At 40.7% G+C, this 26,653-nt stretch overlaps 2 protein-coding genes across 6 annotated transcripts in view; one reads left to right on the forward strand and one right to left on the reverse strand.

Annotated features, from left to right (window-relative positions):
• The window catches only part of SNRK (SNF related kinase), a 51,254-nt gene extending 26,565 nt beyond the window's left edge, over window positions 1-24,689 (forward strand). For 2 of the 3 annotated variants that reach the window (XM_075143342.1, XM_075143343.1), the window contains exons 4-7: window positions 4,079-4,220; window positions 6,784-6,996; window positions 8,100-8,234; window positions 15,521-24,689. In XM_075143342.1, coding sequence (XP_074999443.1) covers window positions 4,079-4,220; window positions 6,784-6,996; window positions 8,100-8,234; window positions 15,521-16,739 — 1,709 coding nt within the window. In that variant the 3' untranslated portion in view covers window positions 16,740-24,689. The remainder of the gene's footprint in view (window positions 1-4,078; window positions 4,221-6,783; window positions 6,997-8,099; window positions 8,235-15,520) is intronic. The other variant, XR_012672610.1, reaches the window with a different exon arrangement.
• A 1,181-nt stretch (window positions 24,690-25,870) lies between these two features.
• ANO10 (anoctamin 10) overlaps window positions 25,871-26,653 on the reverse strand; it is a 126,140-nt gene continuing 125,357 nt past the window's right edge. For all 3 annotated transcript variants that reach the window (XR_012672611.1, XM_075143345.1, XM_075143344.1), the window contains one exon: window positions 25,871-26,198. Coding sequence is in view for 2 of the 3 variants with exons in the window: in XM_075143345.1 (XP_074999446.1) it covers window positions 26,163-26,198 (36 nt within the window). In the remaining variant the exon portion in view is untranslated. The remainder of the gene's footprint in view (window positions 26,199-26,653) is intronic.

The raw sequence follows: 26,653 nt of genomic DNA on the forward strand, positions 1-26,653 counted from the left end.
TGGCAACACCCCTCCTAATTATTGTGATTCACAATTATGGTGATTCATTAAGTGTTCATCTTTTTTTTTTTTTTTTTTAAATACAAACACCCATAGAGTGTTGCCTGCAATACTGGATGGCAAAACATAGGAGTGAGCTTGGCCGTCACACTACTTTTCCAGTCAAAAAAAAGCATCAAAAACTTCTGTAAACACCTGTGATCCAAGATCTGTAAGGCTGATCTTGTCACTTGTATGTAGGACAAAAGCTCCTGGAAGATTCACTAAGTAAGTTTTGTTACTTTTTGGAGGGGGCACAAAAACTGTGAGTCTCTACTTTTTCTTAGATGTGGCTGTAGCAACATGTACATTTTCCATTGTGCCTTTACCTTTAATAAGGTGGCAACTTGCAGTTGACCAGAAAGAGAACCGCCTCAAAGATGTTGCATCATTCATCAGGTTGGTTGGTTGGTTTGTTTTAGTTGCACATGGAGTTGCAAACAAGTGATTGGGTCTAGTTAAACCATAGCAAAGAGAATAGACTAGGGATCAACCCCTTGATTTGCGAGTCTGCGTATGAAAGGTCAAGACAGAACTCTTAAATGTGTCCTCTTAATACACCTACATCCAAACACTTGGCTCTGCTTCCATAAATGAGGAGAGACTTGCTATAATACGATCCTGGAGGGCTTGTGAAGATGATCCCAAGATGTCATCTGTCGTGTGACATAAAGTCTGAACTAAGTCTTCCAGTGATTTTTTTTTCTGTTTTCAGTCTTCATATGTAGATTAGGCTAACTTAGGTACACTATTTTCTTGCTTCCTAGTTATTAGTATACTTTTAAGTCTGCTTGGGCTGCTCAGCTGTGTCCTTGACACTCCGAGCTGAGTCATTTCAGTAGCCATGACTGCAGATGCAATGAAGTTGTTCTTCAGCCACAACTATAAAAATATGGTGAGAATAAAAGCCATGTAATTGTTTCTGTCCACTGTTATTCCTTGGCCACATCAGAATAAGCGTCTGCTATGCTGTCACGCTAACAAAATACATATTTGTCAGAAAAGTGCAATAGTAAGCTTTGCCTGTAGTATGTAAGAATGAGATAAGGTGTAGTTGTTGCTACCCTAGTGCTCTTCGCTGAGAGTGTAAGAATATCTGGATAATACCACAAGGTCAAAAAGTCTTAGGCACCATTTTTAGTTTCTAACAAAACTTTTTTCTGCATACACATGATACCTTTTTAGTAACACAAAGTGCATGATACAATGAAATACAGTAGCAGTTCAGTGCACAATTGATATTTCACTGTTAACAAGAGTTTGTTTTCTATTTTTTCGTGCAGTTGTATAGTAAAAAAAAGAAAAAAGTTCTTTCATTTCACCATTTGCAGCTCTTATGTGGAAAGACCTGTGGATATGGAGTGCAAAATATAGTAACCAGTGAAAGAAAAATATACAAAATTCTCCATTATGTGCTGGCTAATCAGTAATTACTGTTTTGTCTGTCAAACGTATAGGTTGATATATAACTGGACACGGCATTATAGCAAACAATAGGGTTTTTTGGCATTTAGAGGATCAGTTGGATTCTTCTTCTGAAAAGGTTTTTTTTTTTTTTATTCTTTTTATAAAGTAAATGTAATACAAGTTTATCTAAATAACTTTTGGAAAACTAAAACAGTATCTGTCATCACAAATCCTTCCAAATTGAAATACAGAAAAGTGTGTGTATATCCAAGAAAAGAAGCCATGTATGTAAAATAGCAAATTGATTAGGAAGACTACCTTCTAAAAGAAAATACTTAAGGATGTTCAGTATCTACTCAGTGCAGTTGAAACTTCAAGGTCTGCTAGTTTTCCTGTATATGATGATTTCATGGAACTTTAATTGTTGTCTTACTGTGATTGCTGTCCTTTTCTCAGGACTGCCTTATTGGTTTAAGCTTGATTTCTTAGAATATTGTGTTTTTCCTTCTGTTTAAACTTTTTATATGGTTATTTTTAACTTATGGTTTAATTACATTGCTCCCCTTCCCAATATTTTTCTCTTGGCTTAAATTTAGCCAATGTATATTGCCTTATTATAGCAAACGTAATTTATCTGTAATTACGAATACTATGCGGACTCTTCTAAAATACTTCATGCTGAAAGACACATGAAGCATTCTATTCTATTTTATTGGGGGGGAGTATCGAACAGAATACTAGGATAGATCATGTCACAAAATAGATCTTAGGCAAAGTTAGAAATTGAGGAAGGACATTGATATCCAAAAGATGACTGTGCATAGAAATGCATAAATTCACGTTTTATGTGCTCGCAAAAATGAGTTCTTGTAATCTGTTGTGTAGTGGGAGATAGATAATGCACCAAAACTTTTTGGCCACTTTCAAACTAAACAGTAGGAGAAAGGCATAAGTAGTTTTACAAAATTAAAGGTGTACCTCTTGGGTGAAACTACCTGTCTGTATTGTGAGGCTTTTTAAAATCCTATATTCCAGAATGTTCAGCTTTCTGGCATCAGGCTATCGAAGTATTAAAGCATTTGTTGAATCTTAGGCATGTGAATAGTCATGTTGAATTTGCAGGTATACATGCTATGGTGTACCAGCCTCAAAATGCTCAGTACCTATAGGATTGAGGTCCTAGTAAGCATAACAGAAATCAAATAATAGTGTGAGTTAATAGCGTACACTTACTATAAATTAGAGCTCTAAAGAAAATTACCATGTAGTGTTTCTCTTCCTCTGTCAGCTAAACCATATGAAGAATGGGTTGTAACTAGCAAAATGAATGATTGTTCTAGGGATGAATGTGTGTGATTTACATTATTAAATAAAATTGTAGCCATCCCTCAGTGTTAAATGCATGTCAAGTATTTTGAGTAGGCCACAGAAAGCAAGATGCAGTTGGGTAGGTAACTTAGCGTGGTTCCCTCTTGCAAGCCCTTCCAGGACAGGGCTGCCAGGTGCTCTCCCCTCTGCCTGTTCATTTCTCTCACTTCAGCTGTTTGGTTGGTTTTACTGGGTACAGATCTCTGAAATCCTAGGTGTAAGACCCCAAATTGCCATTGAAATTTCCAGAGCATGGATTTGTAGCTGAAGTTTAAGAGCATGGCCTTTTCTCTAAGCATATATTGGAGTTACTTGTTTATTTTTGGGCGATATGATATATTTCTCAATATTTAAGCTTCCTGTATTGAATGCAGTGAGACTTGTGAAATATTTTCTTTGAGGCAAACTCGTAATAAAGATTTGAACTAAATATTAGCTTTTACAGTAAGTAGAAACCAACTAAAGGGCTTTATGCCCAGAAGTGCTTCTTTTTCATCTTTTGGTATGTCATTTCATTGGGGAACAAGACAGTTGTTAAATGTTTATTTCACACAAGCAGGAATTAGAAGGAAACAAGACGACTCCCAGAGTGTAGTAGAGATCACTGTTAATTATGTTATCTTTGATGGATATTTAAAAGAAGAAAAAAAAAACACACTTTGTAATACGATTGGTATAAGAACGTCGTTTTACCTAAATGATTTAATTTATTATTTACCATTAGAAGTGGCAAAGAATTTTTTAAAGCAACACTACTGAAGGAAAAACATATCTAGTTCAGTCTCATTAAAATAAGTGACTTTCTTTGTAATTTCTTACTTCATAGAGTAACATGTAAACAATACTGAGAATGGTTTATGCTAGTCCTTCAAAAGGGAACGTGCTTTGAATACAAATATCTTTAATAATCTGTGCCTACCTGTGAAGAAAAGGGTAATGAATTCTTGACCTCTGAGCAACCAGATTTTCTTCAACTTCATCTAACACTTTGCTGTCAAAGATGTTATACATCTCAAACTGTTATGCATCCCTGAAGTAATGAATTCTGATTCCCCCCCCCCCCCCCCCAAATTATAAAAAGCTGTCAAACAATGGAACTACTGTATTTTGTACTTCAGTGGAATTGCAAATTCCGTAAGTAATGCTCATAATCGAGAGTGCAGTAATCACCCCAGTATGCATCTCAAAAATATTTCACGGGTTTGATGGTAATTATGTCTGTTTCCTCAACAGTTATTTTAAAATAGGTACTATGTATTTACAGATATATGGAGTTTGGGGGTCATCCTCTTCATGTTGGTTTGTGGACAACCACCATTTCAAGAAGCAAATGACAGTGAAACTCTGACTATGATAATGGACTGCAAATACACAGTGCCACCTCATGTGTCCAAAGAATGTAAAGAGTAAGTAGAGTACTAAAGAACTTGGAAGCATTCATAGAAGTGGATTCTCATTACCTTTGGGAGTTCCCCATACCATATTATCAGCGTGTGGAATATTCCTTGCCTGTTAATAAGACATTATGCCTACTGCTTTTGCTTAGCTGTTAGAATTTTTTCACATCGATTGAGTAGTTTCATGGGCACCAGTATTGCATTTTTTTATTCTTTGTGTCTCTTCTTACTAAAGGTTAATCCCGTGATGTTTTTTGCCAATAGGTTTTTCCCACATTTGTGTAAAACTTCATTTTGATTTTACACGTATCTTTCTTTTATGTGTGTCAGTTGTCATGCATTTTATAAATGATTGAAAAAGCTGTTCACCCTGGCTGGCTTTGGCCACCACTCTTGCTGGACAAATTACAAGGTGTTGCTGAGAGTTATTTTGTGGCAGGGGTTAAAAAGGTAATGATTCCTGTAGATTTCTGTTCACAATACAAGTTGTCAAAACCCAAAGATATCACACCAAGTTTTGCTCATCTCTTACTGAAATAGCAACTCCAAATCAACATTCTAGGCAATCAAGGGAGAAAAATATTCTGTCTGCAAATACCATATGCCGCTTGGGAATCATGACTCATTTTGATTGTGGTGTTTTTCTGCACTGTCCACTGCAGCTTTTTTTTTTGATATGTGCCAATATTTCCCGTATTTCCCTATTGGTTAATGACCTATTCAGTCCTTTTATATCCCAGCTGCATTAGGTGGACTATTTTACAATGTTTGGCTGGGTTCTTGAATCTGCAATAGAGTATCTTTTCATTTTCAATATGAAAGTCCAGATGCCTTTATAAATGCTTGAAAAATGTATTTGGTCCAGTCAAAAAAAAACTAGAGCAGCATCTAGGATTCTGTTATTTGATACAGAATGAAATTTGTAACAGCTGTGGTCATAATGACCATTCCTCTCTTGACCTGTCATCTGCATGGTCCAGGAATCTAATGCATAACATGATGCCATAGCTGGTTTTCATGTCTTGTCATTAGTGTTTAGCATTTCCAGTAACATGGAAAAGCTGCTATCAGTGCTCTCAATAGCTTGAAGAGCTTTAGATACAGGAAGGGGTTTAAAATACAATACAGGAAGAGGTTTAAAAGAGAGCTCTTATCAGTGCATTCTATCGAACAAATCTCTTGAGATGCTGCATGCTGTGCTGAGGCCAGGAAACTTATTTTTGCAGCCTTTCACTTAATATATTGGCTAACACTAATTTGCCTAAAGGCCCAAGTAGATCTGCTTTTTCATCAACAATGTATGATCAGTTACCCAAGTCCTCTATAGGTTAGGTTTTCTTAGGGAAAACACCCTGGGAATGTTTAAATTTCCTGCTTGGTGTGAAAGCGTTGGTGGTGGTTTGGGATGCATAAGCAAGCTTAAAGCGGGAGGCATGTGTGGTATATTTGTGTGGTTTTACTACAGGTGTAGTTTAAAAAAAAGTCAAATGAAGTGTATAGTTTGTTCCCTTTCTGTCATAGTATTAACAAAAACAAAGAAAATCAGGGCTCCCATGTCTCACCCCGCCTTTCCTTTTGGTAAAGGCAGAGACCACAGCTACCAAGTATACATGTGACATTCTTTTTTTACAGTAGAGTTTTAAGAAGTCTGAATTAACCTCCATTTTCAATTCCATACATCATCTCACACTAAAAAAAAAGAAATAATTTTTTAAAAAATTGCGATTACCTTTGTGATTTGTGTGGCCCTGCAGTTTGAAGTTGCATGGTGTAGTATAGTTAGTGGAATAAAAAGCATTATGTGAGAACCGCAGAACTTTAATTCCACATGTTGGAGCAATAAAGTTTCATTGAAACCTTGGCACCAAAACTGTATATCCATGTTCTGTTTGTTGTACAAAGCCAAAAGTACCTCCCCCAAGAATTTTTCACATACAGTAAGTAACAGAGATGTGCTGTGCTAATCAAGTCTTCTTTCTCTGTTTATTTGGGGAATTTATGCACTTCCTTTCCAGCACTTGTAAACACTCAGTATCAACCCATTAGTAGGTTTGTCACTTCGTCATCCCAGATAGTGTTTTGTTTTGGTTTTTTTTTCTCTATGGATAGAACAGATCACTGTTCTTTCAGGGATACTGAAGAATCAAATGTCTGATAGCTACTTCAGAATAAAAAATTTCGACTCATCTTGCCATTCCATATTCTTATTGACAGCAGCAATAATAGAAAATTATATTTCTATTACTTTACAGACCAGCCTGTAGGCCATCTATGACAGTTGCCCTGTAAGACCTATTAAAAACAAACCAGAAAAATCAGGTTAAGAATCTAAGCATAGTAAATGAAAACTGCAGTATTTATGATATCTGTAGTTTTTAATAAGCAAATTGTTTGTTTCAGTTCAGCAATATTTGGAATGTCTTTCAGAATTTCCCATCACATTGTTTACTGTAAAGACTTCTAAAGATCTATGTGGACCAACAGCAGAAAATTTTTTCCTAATGTTGCTCTTACAATGGCTGCTTTTTAAACATGTGAGTGCGTTTTGTTTAGATTTATTTTTTATTTGCAGTCTAATTACACGGATGTTGCAGAGAGACCCGAAGCGAAGGGCATCTTTGGAAGAGATTGAAAACCATGCATGGCTCCAAGGAGTTGACCCATCTCCTGCAACAAAGTACAATATTCCTCTTGTGTCTTATAAAAATCTGTCTGAAGAGGAACACAACAGTATAATACAACGCATGGTTCTCGGTGATATTGCAGACCGAGATACAATAGTAGAGTAAGTTGTCAGTTTTCTATATGCAGTTTGTTTTGTGCGCTTGTCATTTTCGATTAAAGAATGTCGTGAGAACCTGAGTAGTTCAGTGTTTAAATATCAAGCCATTCAGTTAACAAACAAAATATTACAAACTTGCTCTGTGATAGGATATTCTAGGATGAGAAATACTTAAGTAGATGCAACCTTAGTAAAAACTTCAAGAAAATGGGTCGGAACAGTGTTTGATTCCTGAGGTAGTTTGCCATCTTGAATAAACTTAAGTGCTTTGAAATCCATGCTTTTATTTGTACTTCGTATCTCATGCATATTTGGAGGTGATAAAATTCTGGCATTTTTCTCTTAGTACGTTTCCAGTATACCTGAATCTTTGTTAATTTAAAATACTATTCCTTTTATCTATATAATGCAAAATAGTAATTGTCACTGAGTGAGCTTGCTAGAAAGCTACGTCGTTTTTTCTAATAGATTAAAAAACCAAAATTTCTAAAATGCTCCGAAAATCGAAAGAGGACTTAAAATTTTTTATATTTGTTTGTGTTTAAGCCGTAGAAACTGTTACTATCTTACCATTTGGGGGCAGGAGGAGGGGAAACAGCAGTCTTGCTTCTTAAGCTTTTAGCTGCATAACAGTGGCAGCCTTTCTGTTACAATGTCTGAATGATGCTTATTGGCTTATGAATTTAATTTTACTGAAACTTAATTTGACAGCCCTAAAATAATGAAGGTTTTTCCTCCAGTTGTTGCATAAACAAATATTTGTACTTTGTGGTTGTATGTGCCAGTGGGAGAGCCCACCACTGGTGTATAATATTAATGAAATACAATTTTATCATTTAAAGAATGCTCAATAAAGGAAGAATTACTTAATTTTTTGGATGATAGTCTAAAGATACCCTCATCCAACTATAGTTGAAATTACTAGACTTGTTGGCTCTTTATTTTTAATAAAACCAAGACATGCGTGTCAAAACATCAAAAATACACAGTTCTGTTTTCAGGCGCTCTTCTGGCTATGAGAAGTACAGCAAGGTGAGAGAGATGCGTGTCCAGTTTTCTAAAAAACATTGATGTATAGTTTATTTCATGTTTTGTACTTTCCTTAGGGCATTGGAAACTAACAAATACAATCACATCACTGCTACTTACTTCTTACTAGCTGAAAGGATTCTGCGAGAAAAACAAGAGAAAGAAATTCAGACCAGATCTGCAAGCCCTAGCAACATCAAAGCTCAGTTCAGGTGAGAATTTAGGAATCTAAATGGTTTCTTTTTTTTTTAACGTGGCTTAATGAGAATATTATTGAATTGCTCAAGTACTTCTTTCTTAAAAAAAGTAAAATACTTATTCATTGCAAATTTTAAATGTCTTTGAAGTGCTGTGGATGCTTCAGAAGTTGTTCAGAAATCATAATTTCTGAATTATGTTAGTTGTTAGTACCAATAATATTTTCAATTCCTACTGTTTTCAGGAAATGCCTAATCAATTTGAAGTCTGTATCTGAAGTAGTAATTTTTCACACCTGCTATGAAAGGGTTTATTGACCTTCAGTTCCTCATACAAATTGTGTACGTAATGTCCCTGGAAAAAATTTAGTTGGATAATCCATAAACATGTTGATGAGGAATTAGTTATAAATGAGAAATCACTTTGAATTTGATATTATGGTTTAGTTGTTAGCACTGATTTTTAATGGGCCAAACATCCCCTAAATCAAGCTTAGAGCATACATCTGTACGTTATGTTCTTTTTAATATCAGTTGATATGCCAGTTGTCTAAGGAAAACTGTTGAATTAATTGCTTTAATCACCCATTTAAAGATATTGCAATAGATTTGGGGTAGCCCTGTATTTTAGGGAGTGTTTTGATTGTCTAGAGCTTAATGATGGTGATGATAGGGTTGAGTTTTTGTGGGTAAGAATCGGGGGGAAGGCCAACAAGGCAGATAACATGGCGGGAGTCTGTTATAGACCAGCCAACCAGGATGAAGAGGCAGATGAAATATTCTATAAGCAGCTGGGAGAAGTCTCACAATCGCTAGCCCTTGTTCTCGTGGGGGACTTCAACTTTCCAGATGTCTGCTGGAAATACAATACAGCAGAGAAGAAACAGTCTAGGAGGTTCCTGGAGTGTGTGGAAGATAACTTCCTAACACTGCTGGCGAGTGAGCCAACTAGGGAAGGTGCCCCACTGGACCTGTTGTTTGCGAACAGAGAAGGACTTTTGGGTGATGTGATGGCTGAAGGATGTCTTGGGCATAGGGACCACAAAATAATAGTGTTTTTGATTCTTGGAGAAGTAAGGAGGGGGGTCAGTAGAACTGCTACCTTGGACTTCCAGAGGGCAGACTTTGACCTGTTTAGGAGACTGGTTGACAGAGTCCCTTGGGAGGCAGTCCTGAAGGGCAAAGGAGTCCAGGAAGGCTGGACATTCTTCAAGAAGGAAGTCTTAAAGGTGCGGGAGCAGGCCGTCCCCATGTGCTGAAAGACGAGCCGGTGGGGAAGAAGACTGGCCTGGCTGAATAGAGAACTTTGGCTGGAACTCAGGAAAAAAAGGAGAGTTTATGACCTTTGGAAGAAGGGGCAGGAAGGAGGGCTAAGGAGAATCTCCATCCTTTATTGGATGTGGGAGGAAATGTAGAGACAAAGGATGAGGAAAAGGCTGAGGTACTTAATGCCTTCTTTGCCTCAGTCTTTAATAGTAAGACCAGTTGTTCTCTGGGTACCGAGCCCCCTGAGTTGGAAGACAGGAATGGGACAGAGAATGAAGCCCCCATAATCCAAGGGGAAATGGTTAGCGACCTGCTACACCACTTAGAGACACACAAGTCTATGGGGCAGGATGGGATCCACTCAGGGGTACTGAGGGAGCTGGCAGAAGTGCTCACCAAGCCACTTTCAATCCTTTATTAGCAGTACTGGCTATCCGGGGAGGTTCCAGTTGACTGGAGGTTAGCAAATGTGATGCCAATCTACAAGGGCCAGAAGGAGGATCTGGGGAACTACAGGCCTGTCAGTCTGACCTCGGTGAAGGTTATGGAGCAGATCATCCTGAGTGCCATCACGCGGCATGTACAGGACAACCAGGCGATCAGGCCCAGTCAGCATGGGTTTATGCAAGGCAGGTCCTGCTTGACTAACCTGATCTCCCTCTGTGACAAGGTGACCCACTTAGTGGATGAGGGAAAGGCTGTGGATGTTGTCTATCTAGACTTTAGTAAAGCCTTTGACACTGTTTCCCACAGCATTCTCCCGGAGAAATTGGCAGCTCATGGCTTGGATGGGTGTACTCTTTGCTAGGTAAAAAACTGGCTGGATGGTTGGGCCCAGAGAGTTGTGGTGAACGGAGTTAAATCCAATTGGCGGCTGGTCACAAGAGGTGTTCCCCAGGGCTCAGTTTTGGGGCCGGTCCTGTTCAATATCTTTATCAATGATCTGGACGAGGGGATTGAGTGCTCCCTCAGTGAGTTTGCAGACGACACCAAGTTGGGTGGGAGTGTTGATCTGCTCGAGGGTAGGAAGGCTCTGCAGAGGGACCTGGACAGGCTGGATCGATGGGCCGAGGCCAACTGTATGAGGTTCAACAAGGCCAAGTGCCGGGTCCTGCACTTGGGTCACAACAACCCCATGCAACGCTACAGGCTTGGGGAAGAGTGGCTGGAAAGCTGCCCGGAGGAAAAGGACCTGGGAGTGTTGGTCAACAGCTGGCTGAACATGCGCCAGCAGTGTGCCCAGGTGGCCAAGAAGGCCAACAGCATCCTGGCCTGTATCAGAAATAGTGTGGCCAGCAGGACCAGGGAGGTGATTGTGCCCCTGTACTCGGCACTGGTGAGGCCGCACCTCGAATCCTGTGTTCAGTTTTGGGCCCCTCACTACAAGAAGGACATGGAGGTGCTGGAGCGTGTCCAGAGAAGGGCAACGAAGCTGGTGAAGGGCCTGGAGCACAAGTCTTAGGAGGAGCGGCTGAGGGAACTGGGACTGTTTAGTCTGGAGGAGGCTGAGGGGAAACCTTATTGTGCTCTACAACTACCTGAAAGGAGGTTGTAGTGAGGTGGGCGTTGGTCTCTTCTCCCAAGTAACTAGCGATAGGACGAGAGGAAATGGCCTCAAGTTGCGCCAAGGGAGCTTTAGATTGGGCATTAGGGAAAATTTCTTTACTGAAAGAGTGGTCAGGCCTTGGAACAGGCTGCCCAGGGAAGTGGTGGAGTCACCATCCCTGGAGATATTTAAAAGGCCCGTAGATGTGGTGCTTAGTGACATGGGTTAGTGGTGGATTTGGCAGTGTTAGGTTAACGGTTGGACTCGATCTTAAGGGTCTTTTCCAACGTAAATGATTCTATGATTCTATTTTTTTTTTCTTTTTTGACAAAAATGATTAAAAAAACCTTATAGTAAGGTTCCCTGAGACTTTCAAAGCTTCAGCTTGTGACACAGTAAAACTAAGAGGGAAGTGGGGTTCTGGCATCTAGTTGGTATTGATATGTTCAACCAGTCCATTTGCTCTGCAACCAGTTATCAAAGCATCCCATATTTTCAGTTACAGCAGCATATGCTTTTTAAAAAAAAAAAAGAAACAAAACAGACACAAGGCAAATAGTATAGTTTCCACCTGCATATTGATATTGGAGGATGCATGTTTTGAACAGTTATTTTCCTTAAACATTTTGTTTTTGATTTCCTGAGTTAAGTGTTAGACTATGACTAAGGGATCTGCTGGTATTGAAAAAAATCTTTACTGGCCCATCTTGACAATCTTTCCAGTGAAGATGGAGGTTGTGCTGAGGCATTTCCATTAATTTTTGTTCTCTAACCTCCGGTCTCTTCAAAAGTTGCCTTTTAGGTTTTGGTAAAATATTATTGGTAACTATTATTAGCAATAATAACAATTGCTAGTAAGTAATCTCTCAACGAGAGAAGACTATTAAGTGCTTGTGCTGATGTTTAGAGTTGCTGTCTATATTCAGTATTGTTAATCTATCAGTAGGATTTGGAGAAGAAGAAAAAATAGCTTGTTCATTCCAAAGGTTTCTTTGTGCAACTTTCATGCAAAGTTGCATGTGAAATCATTTAATAGGAATAATAATAGGGACATAAATGCTCTGGTGTCCTTCTGGTGCATATCCATATTTTCCTTGGCCTGACTGATAAAAGTAAGGTACTACCACCTCAAGTTCAATCTAGGAAAAAAAGGACACTTAAAAATTAAGGGCACGCACTTTGGAAAATAGGTTAAAGATACATCACCTCCTTTGATTGTTACCTTGGATTTAGGCTGAGATTTTGGAGGCTTTTAGAGGAGTCTCTTCCGAATACCACTCCATCTACCGAATAATGAGTTGTTTCTCTCTGAACCTTACAGTGGTTCTCAACATCTTTGTCATCTCCAGATGAGATTGCACTCTGTGTTGCATACTAGGCTGAAATTTTGTTGCTGCACTTAAAAGGTCATTCACTCAGTGGTCACTTATGTAGGAAATTTTATCTTATGTTGCATAGTTACAAGTGCTTTAGAAGAATTATTGTTGCGGGCAACTAAGGGTTGCCTACAAACCTAAATGGTCTGGAGCTTGGTGTTACAGAGCTTACCTCTCTTCAAGGGTAATACTGTAACTTTCACTCTGCAGTTCTCTCTTAATGGATCATCCTCTTATTTAATGTCAATTTATTTTAAAAAAGAAATCCAAGCAGAGCACCAAATATGTCTAATACTAAGTATTAGTTATAAAACAAATTACAGGAAAACTTTGAGTTTACCTTCAAATGAAAATTCTAAAACTACAAAGTCTGCTTTTAAATTGTTTTGGTTTTTTCTCTGCATCAGTGTCACTGTTTCAGTAGAAGAGCTGCTCCAGTTATATGAGAAACTGGAACAAACAAGTTCATCGAATCTAAATCTTGGTATGAATTTGTAAAGTTGAATGGCACAGTTGAAGCCTGCCTTATGAGTATGAATTTTCTTTTCATGACAAGGACATCTGCGTAAACTCAAACTCTTGTCCTTAATGGTCCCAGGTAGCTATTCCTTCATGATGGTTCTAAATTCAAAGTGTTTATATAGAGTGACCTCATGGAAAAGACAACAAAGTAGCGCATTACTTTGATTTTGAGACTTCAAAAGATTTAAAAAAAAAAATTTAACTTACTTGCAACCTGGAACTTCCCTTCTGTCCCACTCTCCCCTCAGGCCTACTGGGAATAAGGGGAGGGGGGGAAGGGAAGGGAGGCAAATATGGGCTGCTATGAGAGATAAACATACTTAGTGAGGAGGTTTATTGCCTGGAAACTACAGTACTGTTAGATACTATATTTACCCTTTATTGTGACAGCCACAGAACTCTCTTCCTTTTTTTGCTGACAAACCAGTCTGTTCTTAAAGGACGGTAAATTCTTGAAACGTTTAGGTCTTCATTTTCTGTCACTTTTGTAGTTATGTTTCTAATTTCTTTAAGTCCTACTTGTTAATCACTGACAGTTGTTTGTGTTTAAAATACCCAGCATAGCACAAGTCATCAGGAAACTAGGTCAGTGGTTCCCAGTGTTTCTGGAGTCAGCTGGGGCCTAAGGGAGGATGCCAGTGTCAAACCAAGGAGGACCACAGCCTAGGCGCCACTTCTTGTCTGGACAGCTTGGGTCAGAGCTGCTGGTTGTGTGGCCTCCCTCAGGCAGAGCTGCTCACTGGAGGGAAGCTGGTGGGAGGGCACCAGCAGCTCCCAGTGCCCAACAAGACGGGAATGGACTACACAGGCTCACACGGGTGTGTTGGCATCCGGGTCCTACTGTTAGAGGATCCTGGTGGATTTTTGTATCGCTGGTTTGTTAAGCAAAACTGAAGCTAGCACTTCAAAACAAAGTCTGCACTTAGGCTTGATGAGTTTAATGTTGGCTTTAATACTTTTCTTCAAAGTTCATACAGTTGGGAAGATAGTGGTCAATTGTTACCTGTGTAGAGAGGCATCTCACACTTCAGGATCCTTTTCTGTCCAGCCATTACACAGGGACCCTTGAGTAAATGCAGTCCTATTGCAAGTGCTTCCATTAACTTTAAACATTTAAAAAGAACATGTTTAGAATAAGAGTATCAAAGAGGCGTCTGAGCTTTCCTTGTTTCTTCAGCTTGACCTCTTAACACAGCAGAGATCAGGAAGTTGGTATGATCCTTCCGTCTTTGTATGCAGGCTGTCGAAGCAGATATCTGGGGTCCCACTTGCTGTGAAACGTTCTCTGCTTCCTCTCCTGCTTTCCTCCCACACCTTGCTTCTAAACTGGGCTACAAAGTCATGCAGCCCTTTCTTTTGGCAGACCCAAAATATGGTTGGGAATGTCTTGTAATGTGGTATCCATATGTGAACAGAAGTCTCTAATACAGCTTTTCATGCAGTATGCTAGAGTATTTTAGTTATGTAAAGTTAAGGGATTGGCAAACTTCTTTGACTTAAAGATAACTCTTACTTTGAGAGGTTAGAAAAAATTTCTTGGTCTCCACAAGAAATGTGGGGCTTATGCTGAGTGAAGGAACTGAAGAATTATTCAGTGTTAAATGTTGGTCTGTAGGTGGTGGTCTTTTGGATTAGGCATTCAAAATACCGAGAGAGGAAAGACTGATAGTCTTTGTTCTTAATTGATTCTGTGTGCATTATGGGAAAATTACAATATATTTCAGGATTTAAAGTAAAATACAAATCATTAGATACTAGCTTAAATACTGGACATAAGACATCAGCTGCTAACTGTAAAACTGATTTACACTCGAGTGTTACTTTCATTTTGATGTGAGTTAATGCTAGTACACAGTCATACATTTTGAACTTTGATTTACAATTTATTTAAGTGTCATATTCTTAAGCAGCTTGAGTCCTGAACTCATGCAGCTGTATTATTCCAGTTGCTCAGCTAAGATCAAATAAATATATGATCTCAATTCATGTGTGTTTAAATTAAAGGGGATTTTGTAGAATAGAGCTTGGTCTGAATGAGACTTACTGAAAATGAGAGAATGTTTCTTCTGACTCAATTTTCAGTCTCACTCATGTTAATTCTAAGCTAATTTTTATATTAAGAATACTGGGGAAAAAATAACAGAAGCTTCAGATTAAAAGTAGTTTGAAATACTTAAGTTGTGCTTGAATTGGCTCGTATCTTCCTCTAGGTACCAGTGGTTCTATACCTACTTCAGATTATTTTCTTTGAGACACAGTTATTTAAAGTTTTTTTATTGCTTAATTCATTTTCTGAGAGCAGTGAAATCTTAAGATTTCATTTGACGGTAAGCAACATAATTTCTAAACTATACTTTTGTATATTTGATGTTCCTTTCAAATAACAGCATTTCTAAAGGAATGCACATTCTCTGAGGATGTTTCCTTTTCCTCAGTTACTCAGTACTGTTATTTACAAACATGCCACTCAGCAGGCCAGTTTGTGTGGCAGTACTTGTGCTTCTCTTGTGCAGATCTTACATTTTCTCTCATGTTCTGAAATGCTCGCCATGATCTAACTTTTCTTTTATCCTTTGTAATTCTTAATGTAGGCAATCATGGCCAACAAAAATCGACGTACCCCAAGATCTGGAGGATGACCTTACAGCTTCTCCTCTCTCCCATGCAACTGTTCCTCAGTCACCAGCTCGCACGGCTGAGAATGTTCTCAACGGCCACAGAAGCAAGGCCCTTGGCGATTCAGCAAAGAAAGAAGATATCCCTGAATTAGCTGGACCAGCACTTTCAGCAGTCCCATCAGTGAGCCTAAAACCCACTACGAGTGGCCGGAAGTGCTTGTTTAGAGTAGAAGAAGATGAAGAGGAGGATGAAGAAGATAAGAAACCTATTTCTCTTTCTACTCAAGTTGTTCTGCGCCGTAAGCCTTCAGTGACAAATCGTCTTACTTCGAGAAAGAGTGCACCAGTCCTCAATCAAATCTTTGAGGAGGGCGAGTCAGATGACGAGTTTGACATGGACGAGAACTTACCCCCAAAGCTCAGCAGGTTAAAAATGAATATTGCTTCACCTAGCACAGTACATAAACGCTATCACAGGAGGAAAAGCCAGGGACGGGGCTCTAGCTGCAGTAGCTCAGAAACAAGCGATGACGACTCAGAAAGCAGGAGACGCCTAGACAAAGATAGTGGGTTTACTTACTCCTGGCATAGACGAGATAGTAGCGAAGGGCCACCTGGCAGCCAAGGAGATGGTGGTGGACAAAGCAAACCAAGTAATGGCAATGGAGGGGTAGACAAAACGAGCCCAGGTGATAACAACAAAGGTGGGGGGAGTCCCTCCGGTAGCTCCAGTGGTAGCACCAACAACACTTCAGGTTCCACTCGTAGGTGCGCTGGATCTGGAAACTCAATGCAGCTATCGTCTAGAAGTGCAGGGGAACTGGTTGAAAGCCTGAAGTTAATGAGCCTTTGCTTAGGTTCACAGATTCATGGCAGCACTAAATACATTATTGATCCTCAAAACAATCTGTCCTTTTCCAGTGTAAAAGTGCAGGAGAAATCAACATGGAAAATGTGTATAAGTTCCAGCGGAAGCGCAAACCAGGCTCCGTCGCTGGGCAAGCTAAAATTTTTTTCTGACCAAATGTCAGACACAGCAAACGAATTGGAACGGATAAAGAACAGGAACTTGAAAAACAATGTGCTACAACTACCTCTCTGTGAAAAGACGATATCTGTGAATATTCAGCGGAACCCAAAGGAGGGGCTGCTGTGTACCTCCAGTCAAACCAGTTGTTGTCATGTCATTTGACAATGACCTGACTTCAATAGCTCGATCTACTTGACAGCATCATTCTTCCTGTTCAGAGCTGTGAACACCTTGTCACCGGACCCCCTTTTGTTGTCTTAAGATTTTTAAGTGGGCTTTGAGCAGTTATTTATTACACTTTAATTTTGTGTTTGCTTGATGGTATGACAATGCATGGTCTTTGCATGCTGCTAGCCGGGATGTTTTTCTTTTTCAACAAAACAGGATATTTTATTGTGTACTTTTTACATTTATAATTTTACTATGGAAGATCTGGATTAAATTAAAATAAATATCTGGATCCTAATGTAAATGGAGCACTTAGAAGTTTCATGTTCTGCACTTAAACTAGAGAGAGAAGCTTTTGTTTGCTTGTGAAATGTTAATTCTTGTTCTGACCTTCTGTGATAACTAAAATATGTGATATGTGGCATACTTCTATGTGTCTGAAACAGAACCAAAGCAATAATGTTTTGATGCTGAAAACTCTTCAGGGAGCTTTCAGATGTTCCAAGGCTTGTACAAAGCAAAGATGCACTGAAAATTAGTGATCTTGAAATATGATTTTAAACCCACACCTATTTGTCTTAAGCTATGATATGGATAAAGTTGTGGCTCAAAAATCAAACTGAAAAGATCTTGTTTTGCTAGAGGCAGTTTTCTTTTAAAAAAAAAAAAAAAGGCAAGTAGATTTGTAAGGCAGCTTTCTCCCATAGAAATATGTTAATATTACAAGCAGACAATCTTCTTTTTTAATATAACAAAGGTAAATTATTAAGTCTACTTCTGAGTTTTTACATGCTAACTGAAAATAAAGTATTTGTATGAATTACTTTTGTTATTAGTATATCATGACACTTAATATTTTAGGTTTTTACCTTGTAATCCTTCTCCCCTATCCTCTCCTCCCCTCCCTGAGATTTCAAAAGGCAATAAGGGATGGAAAACCTTTAGGTAATTGGATTCAAATTGAAATTGTTATTGTCATTTACATTTTTCTCATTATTACTCTTTTTAAGACTTAAAATACTGCTGTTCCCCACATGTACACTACTTATTTTCCCTCAGTAATCATGCTTTTTCATAAAGTCAGTTTAAAGTAGCCTATAGGAAAGTATTTATTTTACAGCTCTTAGCCTTTCTGTCGGGTTTCCCATTGCCACGGCAAGGTCTTGATTTAGAGTATTTCTGTACAAAAGGATACTTTTGACCAGATGAATTAACTTTGTGGAATTTTATTACCTAGAATAAAATATATTGCAGATTGCTAGTTTTGGGAAGGGCAAGAATGTTTTATTTTTTCATGCTGTGCACTGGGTCTTCTAAGCAATGCTAGTGAAACTGGTGGTAGTATGTAGCAGTGCCCTGGGCAGACATTGGATGTCTGAGAGGAGTTTACACTGTTGAGCATCTCGCAACACTTGCGGAATGGTCAAATGCAACGCATTTCACGTCCACCGCAGGATGAGCAGAGCACCAAAGAACGGCGTTACGCTTGGTCGTAATTTCTACAGCTCATGACAGCTCTTCTTGATTAGTAAAAGACTTTACTAAGAGAGTCTACATTGCATGGGGAATTCCCGCTGGCTAGCCTAGCCAGGGATTTCACATTCTGCTTCCTAAGCAAGGCAAAGGATAAGTGTTTTACTTCTTTAAGTTTTAAACTCTAGTTGCAGTTTAGTCAGCGTGATATTTATAAATCAAAAGCTACAAGAATAGATGTGTGGGTGAAGCCATAGAACATATTTGCTTGACGTTTTTGAGCAGGGATCTTACCAAGGGCCAGAAATGAGATGTGTGGTTCACAGACAGTGAGCGTAACATCTGAGTAGGAGATGAGTTTATAAAGGGCATTGGCAATAAACTTATTTGTTGCAGCTTTTTTCCAAGTATTGTAAATACTCTTTCCTGATATTATGTACAGCCTTGGAATGGCACCTTTTAACTAACCCCAGGTGTATTTTGTTTCCAATGTTTTTATATACAACTGTATATATGGTGCTCACTTTAGAACGGCAGTGTTGACCATTTATGCTGCATAGTTGTATCATAGCCTTAGAGTTGTGCGTGGTTGGTTGAACCTTTGGGTGTACAGATGTCAGTCTGAGTGGTGTCCCTTATCCCCGTGTTGGTAGGTGAATGACTGTGCATGTGGTGTATGTCGTATTATGTTGTCACGTAAAAGGAAGGGCGAGAATAACCACTACATTAAGATAATATTGGACCAAACTATTTAGAGCAAGTAAACAGTTTCTTGTACCCCTTAACGTGTCTTTAAAAGTTGCATATAGTTACAGTAGTGTATAAATTAAATATTGTGGAAAAACAATTAGTCTTGTATTTTTCTGTATGTGTGTATATAAATATATATAAAAAAATAATGTACCTCTAGCAACTTAATCTGTATTTAAGATGTGACAATCTTGACACAGAATTTTAAGAGTAGCAGTATAAATAAGTAGAATTAATGAACAGAAATATAAAAATTTCTCACCAAGAAAGAGTCCGTGTGTGTGTGTTAAGAGGGTACAGAAAGATCAGCTGATCTTATTGCTTCCAGCGATGTTTGGCTTTTTCATTGTATAAACATTCATGGTGTGCGACAGAAATGGAAAATCCAGTTAATAAAAGTGATATCTTGATTGATGCATAACCTATGATTTGCATGTCAATGCAGTTTGTTGCTCCTGGTGTTTGCTGTGCAAGGGCAGCACAACTCCTGGCCGCGGACCCCACGCTGCAGCGCGTCAGAGGTCAGGCCTCCCGGAGACCGGCTGGCTGGGAGAGCTCTCGCTGCTGCGGACACCGAATAGCTCGTGCTGAGCGACGCTGAGCAAGTTCACAGGGAGTCGTGAGCGAAAAGAGAAAGCAGTGGAAACGTAAGCTCGGTTGCCTCGAAAAAACGCGCCTCTGTGTGTGGATGCATGTCAGGTTGCAAACTTTCAGTTATTCTCTTGCATAGATCATTTGTTAATTTGGGCTTAAAAGTTGTCACGGTTGGCATCTGCTAAAACAGCTTTTTTGTTTAAAGGTTGAGGTTGCTGTTTCTTAGGCAGAACTTCAGATTTAAATAGCTTAGTAAACTTTACAAGCTGCTGTTCAGCTAGAGAACATCGATGACAAACTTGTCCAACTTACCGCCTTAGCAAACCGGGTGCCTTTCTGGCAGCTTGTGCCCAGCAGCTCTGGGTTTCAAAATCTCAGTTACAATACTTGCTGCGCGTGTGCCGGGTCAGTCAGGTGAGTCTCACCTCAGGCACACGTGCGTGTCCCTTACAGCCATGGGAGGGAAACCTCGCCTGCCCCTGCTGTAACTCTCAGGGAGGGCAAGGTCCTCGACTTGCCTCAGGTTTTTCTTGCTAGATGAAATGATTGGTTGTATAAATTGGTGGTGTGTAAACTAGTATTTTTTTTTTTCTTGCAAAGATGTGTGTGAATTAAGTTTCACCAATAAGGATTGAATGTTTTTAATCCAAACCTAACCCAGTACTATTCCCTCTGCAATATAAAATGGGTAATAGTAAAAAAAAACCCACCCCATGTTAGCATGAGCACCGATACACATCAGCAGTGAGTAGGGGAGCACGGTACTGCGCACCAAACGATGGGTGCCTTAAGACAAAGCTGTGAAGCCCCAGTGCAAGAGACAGCTCCGCTGGCGCGCGTGCTCTGCGTGGCTTCTGCTGTTGTGTAACAGGACCCCAGGAGTTAATCCCACCGATTCCCTGCAGCTGCTTCACCGTGTACGTTGTACAGCTGGGCCCCGCGTTGTGCTGTGTAGACTGCCAGGTGCTGGAAAACCTGCTGTGCGCAGTCTGCCTACAATTCAGTACGTCGGTACAAGAAGGGAGGGAACAACTGGAACGCCCAAGCGCAAATCCAGGCGTGTGCTCTCGCTGTGGTCACGTACAAACTGCTGTGCCTTACCGTGCTGCTTACGGCTGTATCTCCCGGGGTGCTGCGGGCAGCAGTTCAGGTTGGGGGGGTAGCAGCGCTAGCCAGTGCTTCTGGAACATGTTCTGCTGCTTTGCCCCACCGGCACGGACAGGCTGCCTGCGCGTGGGTGGTTTCTGCTGTCGTGCGCGTGTCACCAGTGTGGCTGCGGAGCTGTCGCTGGTGACCTGTGGTTGGAGCGGTTCAGCACAACCTGCTCTTCTGCAGCAGGTTAACACACAGCCTGCGATGCGGCTGCTCGTGAAACACGAACTGTACTCACCCAGAGACGGCGTGTACACAGGGTGTTTGGCACACACGCTTAACAGGTGATGTAATTGTATGCAATTAACGTATGATTGCTTTATGATTGACAATTGTGCGAAGTTGTACCCACAGGCTTTTGCAGCTGGGACCAGCTTCCCAATGCTGGTTATCGCAAAATGGGGTGGAGGCAAGGAGCAGCCAAGGAACTCACGAGGCTGTGACCGTGCCTCAGCGGGGAAAGGCCTAACGAAGCTTGTACTGCCCGCCTCTTTTTTAACACAACAAGGCCAAGCAATAACATCTCAGTAGTTGGTACATGCAGGTCAGATTTTTTTTTAATGAATTTTTCATTAGCAAATAAAGAAATGTGCTAGCCAGTTACAGAGAAATCCCAGTGTGGATGGCTGGCAACAGAGAACAGGGACAAACTGGAATGTCCCAAACATTAGAGACAACCCAGCCACCCTGACAGCCTTTCCCCTGTGTTAAATTTATGTGGATGAATCAGAAGAGATCTCTCTGTCGCTAAGTCCAGATGATGACTTGCTTTCAGTAAAAGGTGTTTGAGTAATAGCACCTTGACGTGACTGTACTTGGGGAAGCGTAACAGTGACTCACCTGTTCAGTTGCCTACTGACCGAAGCCAGCGGGGCTCCCTCACCGAAGTCACACAGGTACAGTGTTTCGAGGGACAGCCCGATCGCCCTTCTCTGGAGCAACGGCTGCATAGCTGTTTTAGCCTGCTCCCTTGCCGAAGCACAGGCTGGTTTTTTTTTTGTGGCTATTTTTTTTTTGTGGCTTTTTTATTTTTTTTTGAGCTTAAAATTGTAATTACTTGCAACAAGTTGACTCAGTTTGGCCTATTTGTGTGTATTACAAATGACATCAACTTCTAGAAGTCAAGAAACCTGAATTAGTGGCAAGAGTAAAGTCTATTATACTAGGGGAAAAAAAGAGATGATCTCTATTTATTTTCCCAGATGGTAGAAGAATTATATCATATGAAAAATGCAAATATACTTGATTCTTCAGGGGACTTGAAAAGCACGGGGGTTTTTTTTGAGGGCTTCACTAGGCTCTCAGATGTGTCACGTCAGAACTCCTTAGCAATTAATTTCAGCAAGCCCTTGTGTAACATCTTCCTCTTTCTTCCCTCTCACTACTCTCTCTTGAGAAATACAGGGCTGGGGGAGGCAGGAGGGAAGGATCTATTTTTCTCTGGGCGCTTGTGTGCCACACGCACTCAGCTTGCTTGCCCAAGGCCTGGGAGAGGTTTGCTCAGCGCTGCAGACCTGGGAGCTGGCAGGAAGGGCTTTGGGCTCTCTTACACCATGCCCAGGATCACCCTCGTCACACCAGTGATGACAGATGCCGTCTGTGTTTTATATCAAGCGGCAGGGTGCAGAGAGATCCCTCCTCTCGAAGGGCATCAGTCTTCAGGGCTGGCAGGTGAGTCACCAGGCTCTGCTGTCAGCTCCAGCCTGATGCTGGCACTCACCCCTCCAACTCCTGGATGAGGCATGGGAGCGCTCCCCTGAAGAAAGCGGGTGGTGGTAGTGGGCATTGTTCCCACTGGCTTTGCTTATGTGAGTAAGGAAGTAAACTCTCCATCAGTGCAAGTCTTCCCGAACGAGATCTGAGACCGATTCCCTCAGATCCAGGTAGGCTAAAATACCCAGACCGCTTGCCCGCTTACAGAGGAACCTTTCCTCACGTAACGATTCCAGTGTTCTCCTCTTCTACTGTCCTTAAGCTCATGGGAGGTGCTGCAACCTGGCAAGTACGGAAGAGATCTTGAGTCAGCAGATCCCTCTGGGGCACGCAATTAGACCTGTGGCTCACAACGTACCTGGTGAGAGAACGTTTTTATCACCAGTGAATTATTTATGACTGCCCTTTTCCTTAAAAACAGCTTTCTGGGTTGCTGCTGCTGCTGCTGAGGAGACATGTAAAATTCAAGCCTTATGGATAGGTACAGGTTACTCCCGCACACTCGTCTTCCCAAACAAAATGCCTCCAGACTCATCCTATGTTTCTCCCTAAAGCTTGAGACCAGAGATGAACTTACTTTATTTCCTGGACTCAGGCATTGGAAGAACCGCTGCACACCCAAGTCTGCCCACACTCCTGGAAGTTCCAGAGCCAAGACCGTCTCTGTGAGGCGTACGGGTCTCTCTAGTTGGGTAACGGACCGTGCCATGAACCTCCAGGGACGGACTCGCTGCCCGTTGCGGGGGCAGAGGCAGAGCGTAAGCTGGGCTGTGCCCGGTCCCAAGGCAGCGGCTCAGAGCCCATTCACGCTTTCCACAACCCCTGCATGAACCCACCACTATTTGCCTGAAGGGCCCGAGCTGCAGCTTCAGCTATGGCTGTACTCAAACTGCTCCATGACCCCAGGGGAGAAGACGGAAGACGCTCACGGGGAAGCAGACACCTCTGACCTAGGTGGCTTTGTTTCCTTTCCCTTCAGTGCACTGTCCCCGGTAGCCCCCTGTGCCCTTCTCTATTGCACGGTGAGGAAACCAGACCAATGGCCTCTTCTGTCAGCTCTGCGGCTCGGGGACACAGTTATTCAGACGAGGAACAGACATACAGATTACACAACTTGTGAATGGCAGTTACTGGTAAATATCTTATTTATTCTTTCTAATATTTTCATCTGACAACAGATTTTTGTCAGTAAGTTTCATCCCTAGCATCCCACAATTTTTACAGACGCACCTATAGCAGAAAGAAAACAATACAAAAACATTCAGAAGCATAGACAGAAATATTTTTTCTCTCAAATGAGAAATGAAAATAGATGACATCATGAATGTAAAAAAACCAAAAAACAAACCAAAACCCAGTATCAAACCAATATCTAACAGTATGAAATACAGCACCCCTCCCCCAGTAAAAGGACGAAGAGCAGCATAGAGAGGGACAGAAGCTAAATTTCAGTTCAGTGACAAAATATTACTTGGCAATATACAGGTAACATTTCTCAGCCAGCTAAAGTGTGTGCTCTTTAGGACAGAAACACCCTCTGCCATGACTGTGTAGCACCTGTGATGCTAAAACAAGAGTTCTCCCAGTATCTAGAACAAACTCTAACCCCTATAAAACAAAGGATTCCCATACTTCTCACTCACTTCCACTATAGAAGGTCGTAATTCCTCCATACATACTAGCTTTAGGTAGAGAATCACCTAAAGAACAGTATTATCCCCATTTATAGGAAAGGAAACTAAGCAGAAGTGAAGGGATTTGCCCAAGGCAAGGGCAACAGCCATGTTACTTATGTCACTGAGTAATTAAACCTTACTAGAGATTTTCCTGTTAGTCTACAGAAAACAGGAGGATGAAAGGACCCGCAAGCACAACCACAAAGTCAGTTTTGCAGAAGTCTACTTATTTTTTTCACATGAGCACAGTTGAGACACGACTCGATTCCTTTTTTAACCCATCTTAGAAAATTATTCCAGACACCTGATACAGTTGCCATCAGCAAAACACACCAACTTTACACTCATAAACCAGCGCAAATTAGCAGACCAGCAGAATCCCTTCCAAATGGCTGTGACAAGCTCACAAGAACATATCCCACCAGGAACCCATCCCTCAGATTTTTCTTCTCCTGAACTGTTCACTCAAAGCCAGTGACTAGGCAGCACGAGTAAAACTTGAACCAACGTGAGCTACTTCAGATCAAAGCGGGCAAGAAACTGCAAAGCTGGGGAGCTTTCATGGAGAACATGCTGGCCCCCGCCTTCGGTTTTGGGATCTCTACAGCGCTATAGGAAGGGAGACGCACTCCTCTCAGAGATCTCTGGTTGCTCAGGGCAGAGCTTGTGCAGCCACAACCCTGCAACAGCTTCAGGAACAGGCTGTGAAACAGCAGCAGCCCATGAGATACCCCTGAAATAGCAGCAGCGTGGGGGACGCACAGTGGGAGAAGCAAGAACAGAGACAGCAGCTGTAGCACGGTTTTGCTCCTCTTCCCAAGGGAACAGTCGTTTCTTACTGGGTCACGCTTGCAGAGTTTGAGAAATGCTAATTTTAAATTCCAGACAGAATACATTATTTTGGCTTAGTTATATTACTCTGCTGTTGGGGCCCTGTGGCAGAAATCTGAAATGTGCGAAGTAGGCAAATACCTTAATTATTGGAACAGCAGATTTTTCCAAACAGAATTCCAGCAAGTATCACATATAGGCAAGTTACATCTACCAAAGATGAAGGTCACAGCAGGAGAAAATAAACTGTATCAAGGTCACAGGAGCAAACACTGTAGATTTTGGTCCTATTACTGTCAGAAAACAATGAAACATTAGGAAAACTACCTTCTTGTGAAATGCAATAAAAAAAAAAAATCAGATATTCACTACATACATGAGTACTGGTATATCAAGTATCAGGTTTAATTGATCTGTTACTATCAGTTCATTTAACCAGAAGATCCATTCATACAATACTGCAGCTCAAGATCCAGGGAAGTGATACCGAAATCTAATGTAAATTAAAAAATAAATACACTTCATAAATTACTGATCAGCAATCTGTTTCCTACCGAATGCTTTTTACCCAACTTTTGAAAAGATTTTAGCCGGGGCTTATTTAGATAACTAGCACACAGGAGTATATAATACATACATTATAATATTTATGTTCAACTATTTCTCAGATCATATATCATGTATTTCATTATGCAATGTATAAAATATTTAAATTAATTTGCTATGTGCAAACAGTAGCTAATAAGCAAGTCCTTGAAATAATGCAGGATTGATTAGCTATTGTAATACAGGAACAAAAGGGGCAATAACCCCAAAGGGACAGTACACTGTGAATTAAATACTTGTCTACCTTTTTTTTTTTTTCTTTTACAAAGTTGCAGTTGAAAACTCTAGTTAGCTTCTGGATGCTTACTCACAGGATCTGTTTTCAAACACTTGAAGCACGGTGAGTCTGGCAGATTTCAACCAGACCTAGCGTAAGCTGGAGCACTTTATTTGGTGTTAACTTCACAAACAGTTGCATATAAGAAACAAAGAGAGCAGGAAAAAAACATCTTTTTTTACAGTGTCAGGCAAAGAATATTTACCAAGTATCATATAAGCAGGTGCCACCTACTGAATAGATGGTAGAGTGCACACTCCGAGCGCTACACATCATCATAAACAAACGCTCAAGAAGTGCCCGCATTCACATGTGACTGCTTTAGTCATCCTCGTTCCTTCGTGTTTACTCCTTCAGTGACTCAGCCGCGAGCTTCATTTGCTGTGAGAGAAGGGAGAAAAGAAAAGGGACACTAAGTGCAGTGGTAGCATTGCGAATGACACAAACCAGCAAAATCTGAAAGCAGGACGCTTCTGAATCCAACTGAATAATAAAGCTACACAAAAAAATTAACTCGAGCTTTAGTAGTTAAAAACAAAAACGCAAGACTCTTATGCCTGACTTTTACAAATGACACAGTTTTAACAGAGGTATTGCTTTTCCCACCGAAAGACTTAGCAAATGATGATGCAATTTGTATGTTAATTAATCCTTTTTGTGATGAATAATGCCTTAAGCCAAAATTACTGGGCCCAACAGATACAGAAAAAAGCCTTCTCCCTCAGACTCATGACCAGGGGCAACTGCTGTAAGAACGCAAAATGAAAAGCCGGGGGCAATTATTGTTGTACTGGAACTGTCTTCCGCCACTCCCAGGCCATAACCGTGCTCACGAC

This window comes from Calonectris borealis, chromosome 2, assembly GCF_964195595.1.
Source record: "Calonectris borealis chromosome 2, bCalBor7.hap1.2, whole genome shotgun sequence".
NCBI classification, from domain to species: domain Eukaryota; kingdom Metazoa; phylum Chordata; class Aves; order Procellariiformes; family Procellariidae; genus Calonectris; species Calonectris borealis.